A 16,665-nucleotide genomic window follows, 5' to 3' on the forward strand; every position below is an offset into this window, starting at 1 on the left:
CCTTCCTTCCTGTGGTTTTTGATCTGTGTTTTGACCCCTCGCCTGAATTCTACGACTACGATTCTGGATTGTCCATTAAACGACGTTTGCCGTAAGAAGACCCACGCCTGTCCCTGACCACGGTTTCTGACTTACCCCACCGACTTCGGTGTGCTCCGCAATTGGGTCCGCCTCCTGTTTCCGGACGAAATCATGGCACTCATTTCTTTTGATGCTGGTCAGATCTCGATTCTTATGTTACTAGACTTGAGCGCTGCGTTTGATACTGCAGACCATAGTATCCTATTGCGTAGACTTGGAAACCTGGTTGGACTAAGAGGTACTGTTCTGAAGTGGTTTGAATCGTATTTAGCTAACCGTTAACTCCCTCTCTACTACAGTTCAGTATGGTGTGCCACAGGGCTCTGTGATGGGTCCACTATTGTTCTCACTTTATATGCTACCATTGGGTGATGATATTCGCAAGCACAATGTTAATTTCCATTTGTATGCCGATGACACACAGTTTTATGTATTGTTCAAGCCTAATGATCCATCACGTGTAGTGTCATTAGCTAATTGTTTTACCAGTATAAAATTATGGATGAGTAATTTTTTTTTTTTTTTATCTCTAAATGCCAGTAAAACAGAGGTACTTGGGGTGGGTGGTGATGCTAAAACTCTCGACATAATCACACCAATCTTTACAACAAATGGTATTACCTTCAAGCATCTGGATTGTGTCAAGGATTTGGGTGTCCTGCTGGATGGAAAGCTGTTATTTGCATCGCATGTAAATGCTTTGACTAAGTTGTACTTCCTTCAATTAAGAAGCATAGCTAAAATGCGGCGATTCCTTTGTAGACGGGATTCTGAGAAACTGGTTCATGCTTTTGTTTCCAGCAGGCTGGATTACTGTAATGCTTTATTGTCGGGTTGTCCGTACCAGACTGTATCCAGGCTACAGTTGGTACAAAATGCTGCTGCGAGAATTGTTACTAGAACTAGGAAGTACGACCATATAACACCGGTACTTAAATCCTTGCATTGGCTCCCAGTCTCTTAAAGAGTTGATTAAAAATCCTACTTTTGACCGATAAGGCAATACATGGCATTGCCCCGGCTTACCGTTATGAAATCATTAATTTTTATATCCCAGGACGATATCTCCGTTCATTAGATGCAGGTTACCTTAAAGTACCTGTGATCAATAAGACCTCAGTAGGAGGTTGCACCCTTAGTTATAGAGCACCTAAACTGTGGAATAGTCTACCAGTTACTGTCAGAAATGCCCCGTCTGTTTCTGTTTTCAAATCCCGACTAAAGACTTATATGTCCACTCACGCATTCCACCTCGTAATGTAATTCGACCTGCCTTGGTTATTTATTTTATCACCTTTACAAAAAAATGCCTTTTAAATTTACTTAAGTAACAAATTACTAACTCTGTCCTATCTTCTCGTTGAGCACTACCTCGCTACATAAGACCTGAGGAGGCTGGCCAGTGGTGACAGATGAATCCCGTGCTGACAGAGGATGATGTCCATCTGCCATGACGATCGAGATGTTCCATGCTGAGCTGGGGATCCAAGATGCCATTTACCAACATTATAATTACTTGTTAAACACTAGCTTACAAATTGTTACTTTCAAGAATGCCCAGGAGGGGTGGGCAACCACTGGCCCGTGGACCGCCAGAGGTTTTTTCCTCCCTCAACCTTCAGTTGGGAGTTTTTGTTCCTTTCCCCAGTGGCCAGTAGGTATACTTGTAGCTCTATAAGTTCTTCATTATGGTAGCCATTAGTTGACTGTCTTGTTTGTATCAATTTTTCTTGCTGTATGCCTGTGTTAAAGCGCTGTGTTACTGTGTCAGAAGAGCGCTCTATAAAAATAAATAAAATAAAGGTCTTAGCAGCTACTGAAAATATTGCCCAAGTGATTTCAGTTTGTCAAAATACAGCTGAGCAAACCTCAATTTAGATAAGATGATCCAGCAGGTTTTTTTTTTTTTTTAGTAGGGAAATGTATAACATTTTAGATCATTGTTTAAAGTCTTTGGTTTTGGCTTAAAGAAGATTCATCACACAAACATGTCTCAGCTAGCTGGCCACTGATTTGACAATTCTTAATATCATTAGCCCGACAGTCAAAATAAACTCTGACTGTACATCAGGAATGATGTCACTAGGTAAAGGAATTAATGTTCCCAATGTGCAGTTCACAGTATTCATGTGACCTAACAAAAAAAGGCTACAGATTGTTTGACATCAGTTAGGGGTCCCTTTTCACGTGAATGTGTCCTACTGTTTACATTAACCACCTCTTACGTTTAATCCCACCACTGTCCTTAGTTTCAACTTGTTAAACACATGTATAAGCTAATAAACTTATCCAACTTTGCACAGGACCCTCTTACCCCTGCTCAATGAACCTCGCCATACTCACAGGTACTTGTGAAGTGTTTAAAGAAATTAAAGGCACACAGAGCCCTGAGTGACACAGTAAAATGCAATTATAATGCCTATCAAAAGGAATACAAAAGACCATCAGTTCATCTGCTTGTTTTCTCAAGACACAGTGCAGCTCTTCTTTGACCTCTTTCCATTCTTTGAACCTAACGAAAAGAACAAAAACACAGCTTGACTTATAGTCAAAGATCATTTCATTTTGAGAATTTTGGCTTTCACTATTTCCTCATGCAAATTGTCTTTTCAATGACTTCTTACCTCGTCTGTCTTCTTGTGCTGGTTGCTCTGGAACTAGTCCTTTTGTTGCAGGGGCAGTCCCATCTACCATGTTAGCCTTTTTATTCTTTCCCACGTTTCTGCTTAAGGTCTCTCTTAGGGAACTGCGGCCTTTCTTGCCACCAGACCGTTTAGACTTCTTGGACGCAGTGTCGCCCTGGTCCTCATCTACAATGGAGGGGTCAGGCATCACTGTAATCTCCTCTACCTCTTCGGCCTCTTCGTGGTTGGCCTGAAGAAACTTCTGCATGACCAAGTTGCCACCACCTCCACCCATTGGTTCTTCATTCTTGGATACTTCCTTCTTCGGTTGCAAACCCTCCAACATCAGGGCATACTTTGGGCTGTAGTACTTGTGTGCTGGCACACGGGGGTTTGCCTGATCTCCCAGGCTCACCTGAAAGCGCGTGGTTGAGTAAATAGAGGGCGGTCTGGAATTCAAAGTGGGTCTGGCTGCAAGGGTTGCAGACTGCTTTGGAATTTGGAACTGTTTGTATAGATCCACCTCATCTGAGACTGCGTAAAGCTCCCTGAAATCTTGGTCATAGAAGTCCACAATCTGACCCGTCATCACGGTCATCATGGTCCTGTTCAATCGTGAAGAACTCCACGTAAAACTAAAAACACATATATAGAAAAAGACAGTTAGACAATGCCCTATGCAATTATACATGATATTAGAAGGATGATAAATGTAAGGTAGTACCAGGTACTATAACAAAGCTCATGTGGACTATTATACCAGCATGATAAAAGTGTGATTAAATGTTGACTAAACTCATTTCGACACTTTATAACCTATTCTTAGTGGAATCTGAGGTTCACTACAGCAGTAAAACAACAAAAAATGGATACATGTATGGATGGACACTTTGGTAAAAACATGTTATTCACATTATGTATGTAACGGAACATTAAATTCGACCAAACACTAAAGAGTTGACTTTAAACAGTCATGGTGTAATAAGTGGGATATGTTCAGGGGACAAGCTAACTAGAATTCACCCCAGGACAATGCTGACCTGTAGGTCCCAAACATCACTTTTTCTCCATCCACCAGCATGTATCTGTTGCACAGGGAGCCAGGGATTTTCCCCTGGGTCAGAGCCATACCCCAGCCCTCCAGGCTTCTCACTCGAAGGTTCTGCACAAGTTGCATTGATAAACACACACATACTTAAAAAAACATTCATACGAATACACACACAACAGCAGTCAAGGTTATAGTAGTAAAGAAGAGACAACTGTGCTAATGGAGACAGAACACCATATAGTACTGTGACTATATGAACCCTGATAGTTCTCTCACACACACACACACACACACACACACACACACACACACACACACTATCTGAAACCGCTTGTCCCGAGCTGGGTCAGGGAAAGCCAGAGCCCAACCTAGCAACACAGGGCATAAGGCTGGAGGGGGAGGGGACACACCCAGGACGGGACATCAGTCCGTTGCAGGGCACCTCAAGCAAGGCTCAAACCACAGACCTGCCAAAGAGCAGGACCCAGCCAAGCCCAGTGCGCGGCCGCATGTCCCATGTCCCTCCGATGGTTCAGTACTAAGACAAAAAAACTTTAAAACTGTACTGCAAAACCTAGCAACTAACACTTTAAAATAAATACTCATTTACAATTACCGACTGAGTGAGGATGAAACCCACGTCCTCTCACACCACTGTGAGACAACAGTGCTACTCACTGCACCACCCTGCGACCCCCATTAAAACAGAAATCCAGGAGTTAAATTTACATCTAGTAACTTCTTCACTATTCCAAGGCTTGAATTTCAGTAAACCAATCATGGTAAACAGTGAATATGGGCTCGTGGCCACGGACTGTTGCCTTACCCGCAGGTGAATGGAGCTGACCTCCAGCTGTTTGCACATGTTTAGGAAGGAGGGCACACCCTGGGCATCCAGCACTATGTAGACAGGAACGCTACGCTTAGATGCTGCATCCAGAAAATCTTTCAGGACCTGGAGGTCGGTGAGGAGGTCCATCACTACCGCCAGCACCTGTAACCAGGCCCACAGTAAATGTGACCATTAATCACAGTGAGTTTGATGCAGAGAAATTATTACAACTAACTTTATCACACAGACAATCATCTTCATATGAAGGACAAGTAAGGACAGACACTCCAAACTAATAATAAGAGATTACCAAAATTAAATGTCTTTGTGTAGTAATATCTTTAGGATGATCTGCATTATTAAAACAAAATGGTTAAAGTAAATGTAATTCTGGTTTAGAGGACTTATTTTATGGGACATTCTGCTTTACTAGATGAATAGTGAAAATAAAACCATCCTTAGACCAAATAGTACCTCTGTCTGACGAAGGGCTGTATTTCTAACATTAGAGGACAATGATTAAAAGAGAAAGTGATATAAAGCACTAAGTCAAAATGGACTAGTAAAATTACAAAGGAAAATACATATATTACCGTACTTACAATCTGCCTTTGAGCTAAGTTATTTGCAGAAATGTTCTGCAACTCAAACATTAGTCTGACATGAGATTCTAAAACTCAAGAAATAAGACCTTCATAGTTTAAAGGTGGACGGCTTTGTTAAATCACTGTGTTTCAAACAAAATCGACTTGAGAGGGCAGTATTTAGTTGTTAGGAAATAGCTGTTGTTATTATAGGCTGCGTACCAAAGGAATAAGGAGTTTGTATGTGTGGAGTTTGTATGTTCTCCCTGTGTCTGTGTGAGTTTTCTCCAGGTGCTCTGGTTTCCTCCCACAGTCCAAAGACTTGCTGTTCAGGTTCCCCCCGAGTGTGTGAGTGACAAAGACAGTGTGTTCCACTGATGTATGGATTGTAATTAGTGTATCTAGCAATGTAAGTCACCTTGGTGAATAAGGTGGGTGGGCTGATAACACTACATAGAGTTTATTGGAAGTCGCTTTGGAGAAAAGTGTTGGCTGAATAAGTAAATGTAAGGAGTCTTGCATCAAGTCAAGGTCGGCTATAACATTTTTTCCTTTGTGCATGTCAATAAAGGTAATACTATAATTGAGCATTAAAGGGTATTGTGAAGAACTATGTTTATTATTCCTTGCCCTACTGACAGATATTGTATATATGCTTTTCTTCCAACATATTTTTGTAAATGCATGCAGTAAATCTGTCAATCTTCTGCAGTTGACAGTACCAGTGAAAAGATTCTTTAGGTAACCAAAAGACAGGTTTTGATGAGAATTTCTTTTATATTTGCCATGTGAATGGAAAGAACAAATGTGATAATAAATCACATATAGAGCGTAGCCCAGTTGTGTTTGTGCATGCGCGTAAAAGGGATAATGGAGAAAAAACAAAGGCTGTGTATAGGCGTAAAATATTCCTTTGGAAGGCACACATCAGAAACACAATGTTTCACCAACAATACACTGAAGTGAAGCGAAGCAATGACAGAAACTCGTGTGTTAAATTGGCGTTGCATGATAGGTGCGGTTCACTACTGAAAATGCAATAAGAACATACCTAAAATTTGGTTTCCAGAGCAATGGGCTTACCTGATCCAATATACCTTACAGTTAAAAATCAACTGGAATAAGTTTTTTTTTTTTTTTTTTTTTTTTTTTTTTTTTAATTCTACCGCTTGCTAAATGAATAAAATTGGCTCCCCAATTACGATCGCAAACTCCTGCATACTGAGGTCTTCACGTCTAGGAGAAAGTGGTGCCGCATGAAGAAGTTCTGAGTAAGGTCTGTGGAGGTTAACACAGATTAGAATCTCATATTTCAGGTCTTGCATTAAAAAAATCCACCCCCTGCTGTTACAGCAGCTTCTTTCCCTGCTCTGACACGCTCGGGTTGGGTTGATTCACAAAGAAGAATGGGGTGGGGTCCATCGGAGGCATTCTTCTCAGGAAAGCAAAAGAGAAAGTGCAAATGCTATCTCTGTGCATTCCAAAAAGAAGCATGCTTCATGATAGCTACCAGCATGACCGCAGCAAAACAAGGGAAAACACATTGTAAAAAGGAAAAAAAATGCATCATCGACAAGGTCATAGGCCTCGAGGAAGCTGGAATAGCAACTACACCCATTTTATGACATTTGAGTTACGATAACAAGGCCTGCTTCATAAAACTCGTACTGCATTTTACTGGAAGAGTTAGGGGAGATATGGGATACAACTGAAAAACAAATTGGACTTATAAGAAGGTGAAACTAATAGATGTACTGCAGGGTTTTTTTTCATACAAATGGAACTGTAAATATTTTGTCACCTCAACAGCAAAGTGCTGCTATCACGAGCAAGTGAAAGTCAGCTGGCCACAAATTTGAATTTCCACGGGAAGCACCATGTAAGAAGAAGAGCACACATGTATCCTCTATGTTTTTATGATGACAATACAGGCAATATCACTGAGAAAACAGCAGCTCTAACTACCTAAAATAGTGCACATATACTGTACAATACCCATGAAAAGACAATACTACACAATACCAATATGGGACAAACTGTTCAAAAGAGTGAAAGCAAAGCAACACACTAGTGTCCTACACTGGATGGACAAAATAGCCTAAATACCACACGAAAACTTTAACTTGGAAGTAACTGAATCACCGTTACAATGGCAGCTGCAAAGGTGAGTCAAAGTCAGTTGACTGCCAGTTCTAAGTTACATTTATTTATTTAGCAGATGCTTTTCTTCAAAGCAAGACTTCCAATGAACTCTATACAGCCCACACACCTTATCCACCTTATTCAGTGTGAGGTGACTTACACTGCTAGATACATTACTTATACTGGGTCACCCATCCATACATTAGTGGAACACACTCTCTCTGTCACTCACACACAATGAGTGAATCCGAACAACATGTTTTCAGACTGTTGAAGGAAACCAGAGCACCTGGAGCAGACCCATGCAAACTCCACACAGACTGAGCAGGGCTCAAACCCACATCCTCTCACACCACTAAGGCACTGTGAGACAGCAGCACTACTCACTGTGCTACCGTGCCACTCAGTTGGAGATACTCCTAATGTTTGCAGTATGTTTTGGCCATAAAAGAGGTGTTATGATAAGCACTTTGATATGAGTTTTCAAAGCAACATGAGGCAACTAACATATAATGTGCAATAAGCAAAGAATACAAAGCCATTTTACAGGGCTAGGTGCCCCCTGTTGTGCAAACCCTGTTCAGTCATGATGTTCCTATTTTCCAGGACAATAATGCCCACATAAAACAGACCAACGAAATTCATCCAAGCACTTTAGGCAAGGTATGTGCGAATCCCATCAGTAAAATCTTCTGAACTGCGGATGCATTTAGCTGGCCTAGGAGTATCTTCAAGAAGCCCTTCTTGAGTGCTCTTAGTGTTCCCACCACTACTGGCACCACCCTGGTCTTGACATTCCACATTTTACTGACAACTGTTTTCTAGGTTGTTACACTTTCAAAGTTTTTCAGTCTTTTTTAGCATAATGTTTGCATTATCTGGGATAGCTGTATGGATCAATAGACAGGTCTTTTCTTTCTTTGCTACTATGTCAGGACAATTTGGTGATTGTACACAGTATGTGACTATCAGTAAGTCCCAAGTGATTGTAGTATCTCTGATGCTGATCATCTTTTCAGGCTTATGTTCATAGTACCTATCAGTCACTTGGACTCCTTGGTTTGGGCACATTATCCAGTAGATATAGCTAGTCACTTTGTTGTATATATTGATCTACTCAGATAGGACTAGAGCAGAGCAACTTGCAACAATGTGACATATGTTCTTCCTCCTTGCTGCACATTCTAAACTTGCTGTCCACTTGGTGCTTCAAAATGGACTTCTGGTGGTACCTGCTGTTCAGTGCTGGGTCCTGTGCTGCAATGATTAAACTTCCTGTCTCTTCTTGAAGCCCAGAGCTGCATAACCACACCATAGTTACTTCTTGTCAACTGCTAGTTTATCAAGATTTCTAAAGAACTGGCCATGCAAAGGTTTGCTCTTCAGCAAGTCTACTTTATTTTTCTCTAAGGTGTTCATGCATTGTACCTTGATGTTCTTCACAACAACTCCTTGTGATCGATCTTTAATGCGTTTTGCTTCTTTCTGGAGTCTGAACTTAGCTTTTTCTGCATCATGTGACCGACAAGCCTAGAAAACTTGTCTTTGTCTGATTGGATATACCCGCTAAGTTCAACAGTTGCTCTGCTATAACCAGACTGCAGTTCAATGAATCCATGGCCACCATTTCTTCTTTTGATATATATGTATTCATCGCATATATCAATACCATTCTTTGGATGATGGATTCCTCCCTTGGTCAAAAATTTTCTTGTCTTCTAATCCATCTTTTATATCTCAGACCTTAGCGAGTCCCCTCTTCCAAAGATACTAGCTAATACTGGTATTGCAAGGCTCTTCACAGTGGTTGTCATTTTTTGAACATAGCGCTGTCTTGGGTATATGCCTCACTCAATGACTGAACTCTTTCTTAATCTTGCCTTTAGACAGGGTATGCTGTATCCCATCACTTTCTTTCATGCTGAGATATTTGTATGTCTGTTCAGTATTGATGTTTTGGACATCAGTCTTGTCATTCAGATGAATGTTTTGGCTGTTGACTAGCTTCCCATGTTTTACTGCTGCTTTGACACATCTGTCAAGGCAAAATTCCATTTCTCGTCACTGAATGTCATCACTGAACACTTTGACTGTAGCCAGGGCTTGTTCTAGCTGACCTTCACTCTCTGCAAACAGTTTCAAGTCACCCATGCAAAAGAGGTAAGTGACTGTTTATCTTGTCAGTTTCATATCTTATACCTTTGTGAGTGGTAAAAGTGGTAAACAGAACAATAAGGGATTAACCTTGAAATATTCCATACTTCATGTCAATATTTCCTGTTTTGATGTGACTGCCATTATTATTATTATTATTTAATTGTTTCCGAGTGGAGGGCAGCATAGTGGTGCAGCGGGTTTGGCCAGGTCCTGCTCTCTGGTGGGTCTGGGGTTCAAGTCCTGCTTAGGGTGCCTTGCGACAGACTGGCATCCCATCCTGGGTATGCTCCTCCCTCTCTAGCCTTACGCCCTGTGTTGCCAGGTTAGGCTCCGCTTCGCCACAACCCTGCTCGGGACAAGCGGTTTCAGACAGTGTGTGTGTTTCTGAGGGATTTTCTGATTTTTAGATTTTTTAAAAACAAGGATTAATGTCCTTTCACTAGACAACACAGTTGAGAATTTTACACATACTGATGTTGTAAAAAGTGGATATTTTCCTTCAGCTACAAAGTAAGTGTAACAATTCAAATTAAGTACTCTACTGAGGGGTACAGTCACCAAATCCCTCTACCCTTTCCCCATATTTGATACTGAAATCTCAATAACTTCCCAAGAAAGATACCTCAGCCTTTTGTAAAAAGTTTGTTTCCATCAGTGTACAAAGATGTAGAGTATTGTTGTGTGTAAACAAAACAGGCAAAGCCTGTCTTTGAACTTAGAGTATTCTGCACAGATTTGTACAACAGCTGGTAGTGTTGCAGTTAGAGCTGCTGCTTTTGGACCCAAAGGTTTCAGATTCAGTTCCCACCTCCAGCTGTAGTGCCCTGGAGCAAGGTACTTATCCTAAAATTGCACCAGTAAGAATTACCCAGCTGTATAAATGGACAAATATTTGTAAGTAGCCTAACCGTGTTAGCAGCTTGAGAAAAAACATCAGGTAAATGAATAAATGTACAACAACAAGCTGCACACTTTAATATAGCCATCATACCATAGTACTTTAGTCAAGGGTACTACAACAGGAGCAGGATTCAAAGCCAGTACCTGTAGATTATTGTGTGACCATTCTAAAGGGTATGTTAAAAATAATTATAAGCAATAGATTTACACTGAACATGACAAAATGTGGAAGAGGATATGAACAATATGGGACACTCCCTATTTCACTAAAAAGTTGCCAGCAGTGACAACACAGTGAGTGACTAATGCATCTGTGTGGAAAAGAGGACACAGCACTCCTGGGTTACACACCTCCTGTACAAAAACAAGCACAGACTGTTTGGGAGAGACACCTCATCTCAAGTCTGTTACCAAGGACAATGTTGATTAATAATGCTATGACTAAATGTTCTGCAGTTGGGTAATAATTTAATATTTTCTTTTGTAAATGCTATATTTTTGATTGCATTGATTTTCTCTTTTTTTCCTGATACCAAGATCACAAAACTGAATACCTGGTATTTGCTCATTGGTAAAGCTGACCTATCTGTTCCTGGCACTTCACAGTCATTGCTGGGAAATTACAAATAAATGTTGTGTGTGACAGCTCTGACAGTGATGAGTAATGAGAGACTAATTACATTTGTTCTTCTGCTCTTTTAAACAAACAGAACAAATTTTTCAGGAAAACATAACAGCAATAGAGGGATCAGCAAGGAGTGAAGTGGTTATTGCTACTGCCTTTCAACCAAAGGACCTGGGTTCAAATCTCTTGTTCTGCTATGATACCACTGGTCTAGGTAATCACAGTGAATTGTTCCAGTAAAAAATCATTTGGCTCAAGAGCAAGTCTTAGATATTCCCACAAACTGCTTTATCACACCTTGTGGTGTCCCTGGAATGGGAAACAACCCAGACATAGTATCACATACTTTTAATGTTTGGGATAATCTTTACATGTTACATGGGTAGAAGGCCACTGGTGTGTTCCAGAATAGGTGATTAAAGGACAGGCAGAACTAAAAATCCCACCAGCTCCTAGCATGGGGGGTCATCACTCTAACTGAGTTGTTGGTGGTTTTTAAATTTTTTAAACACATATATACACAGCTGCTTGTCTGGGATGTATGTGATTCATACTGGGTCTATTTAATAAGTAAATATATGAAACATGATCATCAAAAAGATTAGGTATATAATAATTACTGTTAATCTTCTTATTGCTAATATTAGGTCAGTGAAAAGGACATAATAGAGCATAATGGAACTGTCTCTGTAAGATACAACTGAGGCGACAGACAAATTGGGCTGGTGTATCTCCACAGTTAATAGGTGGTATTATACACCGATCAGACTACAACATTAACCTGTCGAGGCATGGGCTCCACAAGACCTCTGAAGGGGTCCTGTGGTATCTGGCACCAAGACTTCAGCAGCAGATCCTTTAAGTCCTGTAAGTTGCGAGGTGGGGCCTCCATGGATCGGACTTGTTTTTCCAGCACATCCCACAAATGCTCAATCGGATTGAGATCTGGGGAATTTGGAGGCCAAGTCAACACACTGAACGTTTTAACAATTTCTGCAGTGTGACAGGGTGCATTATCCTGCTGAAAGAGGCCACTACCATCAGGGAATACTGTTGCCGTGAAGGGGTGTACGTGGTTTGCAACAATCTTTAGGTAAGTAGTACATGTCAAAATAACATTCACATTAATGCCAGGACCCAAGGTTTCCCAGCAGAACATTGCCCAGAGCACCACACTGCCGCTGCCAGCTTGCCTTCTTCCCATAGTGCATTCTGCTGCCATCTCTTCCCCACGTAAACAACGCACACATACCCAGCAGTCCACATGATCTAAAAGAAAACATGATTCATCAGACTCGGCCACCTTCTTCCACTACTCCATGGTCCAGTTCTGACGCTCATGTGCCCATTGTAGGTGCTTTCAGCGTGGACAGGGGTCAGCATGGGCACTCTGACCGGCCTGCGGCTACGCAGTCCCATACGCAGCAAGCTGCGATGGACCGTGTGTTCTGACTCCTTTCCATCATGACCAACATTAAGGTTTTCATCAATTTGTGCTACAGTAGCTCTTCTGTGGGATCGGACCAGACAGGCTAGCCTTCACTCCCCACGCGCATCAATGAGCCTTGGGTGTCCGTGACCCTGTCGCCGGTTCACCAGTTGTTTTTCCTTGGATTACTTTTGGTAGGTACTAACAACTGCATACCGGGAACACCTCACAAGACCTGCCATTCTGGAGATGCTCTGACCCAGTCGTCTAACCATCACAATCTGGCCCTTTTCAAAGTCGCTCAGATCCTTACGCTTGCCCATTTTTCCCTATTTCCAACACATCAAATTCAAGAACTGACTGTTCACTTACTGCCTGCTTTACCCCACCCCTTGACTGTTGCTATTGTAATGAAATAATTATTCACTTCACCTGTCAGTGGTTTTAATGTTGTGGCTGATCGGTGTAGACAGAAATGTGCCACAAATATTTTCAGTGAGATCTGCTGCACTGCTCTCCGGCAACATTCCACACATACAGACATTTCTTACAGGAACAGTGCATAGTTCCCATGTAGGGACTGAGACGACTAAAAATACATTTTAAAAAAAAAAATTCAAACCCCCTGACCGAAAAAAATGAGGTTATAGTATGCAGCAGGTATGTTTTGTGTCTTGTTTATAAGTTCAACCATTTGATGAATCAGTTTGTGACAACTTTGGACCTGAACGTACAGGTGGAGCGAAGAGGTTGATGGACTTCATTTTTTACATTTATTCATTTAGCAGACGCTTTTGCCCAAAGCGACGTACATCTCAGAAAAAGTACAATTTATGCATTACATTAAGAGAAGGAGACATAGCTGCAGACATTAAAGTCTCAAGCAAACCTAGTTCATTACCTACCACTTGCTGCAAAGAGGTTCATCGATCGAGTAGGTGCATAAAACACAGGATAAAGAAATCCCGATACCCTCCCACCAATTTTTTTTTTTAAATATTATTTTAAATATTTATTTAATATTTTTTTTTTTTAAATATTATAAGAAACACAAAGAAGCAAATACAATGCCAGAATAGTGGCTGAATAAAGGTTGTATCTGTTTTTAAAATCTCTAGCAAGGACATAAATGTTGATGGAATTCACACTGATTTTACTTAATTATTCAAACTTATAAGAATTATTTGTGCAAAATAAAATAGAACATTCTATTAACCAAAGAACGCAGGTGTCTTTAAAGCAAGCGTGGTGACTTTCACGTGCTTCTTTTGTCATACTTGTAACTGACCTGAGTATTGGGTTTATCATGTTTTTATCATGTCTGTGAGTTCAGTATTATCAGGGAGCACTCCTAGCTCCTTTTCAGCTGCAATGGGTTCCACTCCTATAACCGGAAAATCAAGTAAAATCACAGGCTGCAAACTTCCTTGAATGAAGGAATCCCAGTGACAAACAGTTGTTCTCTGCTCGGGGTTTACTCAGTGTTTATGTGGAGGGAAACTCTTCTCTTAGTCAGCTTTCCTTTAACATGCAGTTCGGCCAAGGAGGGCAAAGGTCAGAATGATGTAATTATATGGAAACAGAAAATTACTTTCTATATCTTTCTACATCTGCTGAGGACTAGCAGTACCTGCATGCAGCAATAAGCTACAGGAGAAAGGACTTTTTTACATAAACATGACATAGACATAAAATATTATATTCTTTCACTGCTTTTTTAATATATACTTATATGGAATCTTTTCCCACAACAAGTCACAATGATTGACCAGTTTACAAAGCTGGATCATTTTTAATATCTCAATTCAAAGTGCGTTCTTTGTTCAAGGGTGCCAGCAGGAGGTGGGATTCCAACCCAGTTCATTCCAGCACAAGATAGCGCTCTAATCACTACTCTAACCATCTGCTGCCTCTGATCGCTCTCCTTGTTGTTGTAAACCAGTTCTGTTGTTAATTAAATATTAGCTTTAAAAAAAAAAAAACACTGAAGCCTGTTATAGGTGCCTGTCCAACAGTATTCCAGTATTGATAGATCCACTACCAATATTCCAGTTGATTGCATCGACCAACGCAGTTAGAACATCTGGATCCAACCCATGCGACCACACACGTGGCCCACTGTCACTGTCAAGAAGCAGCAGAAGCACGCGATCATGAGGCGCACCCAGTTTCTGCACGTGTTTGTGGTTATATGACTGTGTGTGACGATTGCGAGGTGATGACCACGGCCGCGGCACAACACCTACTTTGCGGGACTCCTGGATCAGCTTGCGCGCTGCCTCCCTGATGAGGACCGGCTCACTCTCCTTGGGTGGGTGCGTGTACACCATGACGCGCGTGGCGCCTTTGTAGCGCGCGCCCTCCGCCCAGCCCAGGTCCAGCGTGGGCACCTCGGTGTCCGACATCTGGGGCCAGTACGTGGAGCGGGGCCCCGAGTTCGCTTCCGACTGCGACGCGGCTTCCTTCTTCTTGTCCTCCTTCTTGCGCTCCTTGTCCTTCTTGTCCTTCTTCTTGGGCTCCTTGCCGAAGTCGTACGGGCGGAAGGTGTTTCGGATCCAGCCGATCTCCCCCACGGAGAGGAACTCCTGCGCGTGCTCGCCCTCGAGAGCGGCTCTGTAGGCTCTTTCATCCTGCGCGAGGAGCTTCTCGAGCGCCAGGCGCTGCGGCTCGCTGTAGTAGAATCTCGCTTTGCTCTCGGGGACCTTCTCGAACACGGCCGGACTGTCGTCCATGCACAGGAGCTGCGACTCGGCCATGGCTGCTGCTGTAGGAGGCGGAATGGACTCTTCTTAGACCCGGAGTCCCAGCGGCGTCCCAGGCAGGTAGGACAGGTGAGTCATGTGGGGTGGAGCTTCAGCTGGAGGCGTCGTCGAGGAGTGCTGGAGGGACCCGCATGGGCCGAGTCCCATAGACAACTTCTCCTATTTCTTCTTCTTCTTATTATTATTGTTGTTGTTGTTGTTGTTGTTGTTGTTGTTATATTTTTTGTGGGGAGGGGGGGGGATTTAGCAGACGCTTTTACGTACAGTGCTGCAGGAGTAACCGTGTAAAACGTTTATCCGGGCATGATCCAAACAAAGTTATGATGGTGCATGAACATTTACACCTTACACGAACTTCAGATATCATAAATGTGAACAGAAATCCAGCAGTTCTGAGTGAGAGGGGGAGATCATTCCACCACAAGGGAGCCAGAACAGAGAACCTCTGTGCTTTACCTTTAAGCAGCATAAATCCAGACTAAAGATTTACATGTTCACTCTGGCATATCACTTACAAATGTCATTCCAGTTGGGTGTGTTTCTGTTTTTTTTTTTTTTTTTTTTTTTCCCCACCTCTATTTAAAATGTATTAAGTTGTCTAATTTGTTTTATTCACAATTTCTTCTTGTTGAGCATTGTTTCTGTACAATAAGAGCTGAGGAGGCCGGCGGGCCATTACAGAAGCACCCCATTCTTCTGACTGATGATGATCAGTCATCAACCACCATGATGGACCATACGTACCTTGCTGAACTGGGAAATCCTACTACCATACAGTAACAATGCCATTATTACTTCTAAACTGGCTTAGAAGTCTTATTTACATTTACATTTTTTCATTAAGCAGACACTTTTCTCCAAAGCGACATACATCGAAGCGAAAATACAATTTGTGCATTACATTAGAAGAAATAGACATGGCTGCAGACATGTAATTCTTAAGTAAACTTTGATTGTTACTTTCCACTTGATGCACTGATGTTCATCACTCAAGCAGGTGCATAAAATGCAGGATAGATGAATCCTGATAACCTTCCTACAAAAGTTATTTCATCTAGAATTCCCAGGAGGGGTGGGCAGCCACTCGCACTTGGACCCTCAGAGGTTTTTTTTCCTTCCTTGACTTTCAGCTGGGAATTTTTTGTTCCTTTCCTCTGTGGCTAGTAGGCTTACTTATAGCTTTATAAAAGCACTGATAATGTATTACGCTAGTCTGTAGTCAGCTGTCTTCTTTGTTCTATTTCTTTGCTTTACGCCTGCGTTAAAGTGCTCTGTGTCAGTGCATGAGAAGAGCGCTCTATAAAAATAAACTGACTTGACTGGAATTGAATAGAAAGCACATGGTCTGGAGTGTTTAGGAAAGTCTTGTCTCCTGGAGCTCCCGAGACTGTGCACAACTACTGCATGTCCTTAGCAAAATAGACAAAGCAATTTTGCGGAGAACATCAGCTAAATACATTAATTCATTTAACTGACAC

General features: G+C 41.8%; 1 protein-coding gene across 1 annotated transcript; it reads right to left on the minus strand.

Moving 5' to 3' along the window:
- Nucleotides 1-1,826: 1,826 nt before the first annotated feature.
- On the minus strand, nucleotides 1,827-15,265 carry LOC108930678 (protein FAM83F-like). The gene is made up of 5 exons (XM_018746049.1): nucleotides 14,672-15,265; nucleotides 4,583-4,750; nucleotides 3,746-3,867; nucleotides 2,706-3,340; nucleotides 1,827-2,593 (listed from the first exon to the last, which is right to left on the minus strand). The coding sequence occupies exons 1-5, from the start codon at nucleotides 15,179-15,181 to the stop codon at nucleotides 2,547-2,549; spliced, it is 1,482 nt and encodes a 493-aa protein (XP_018601565.1). The 5' UTR covers nucleotides 15,182-15,265; the 3' UTR covers nucleotides 1,827-2,546.
- Between the last annotated feature and the right edge of the window lie 1,400 nt (nucleotides 15,266-16,665).

The sequence above is a fragment of the Scleropages formosus genome, chromosome 20 (genome assembly GCF_900964775.1).
Source record: "Scleropages formosus chromosome 20, fSclFor1.1, whole genome shotgun sequence".
Classification (NCBI taxonomy): domain Eukaryota; kingdom Metazoa; phylum Chordata; class Actinopteri; order Osteoglossiformes; family Osteoglossidae; genus Scleropages; species Scleropages formosus.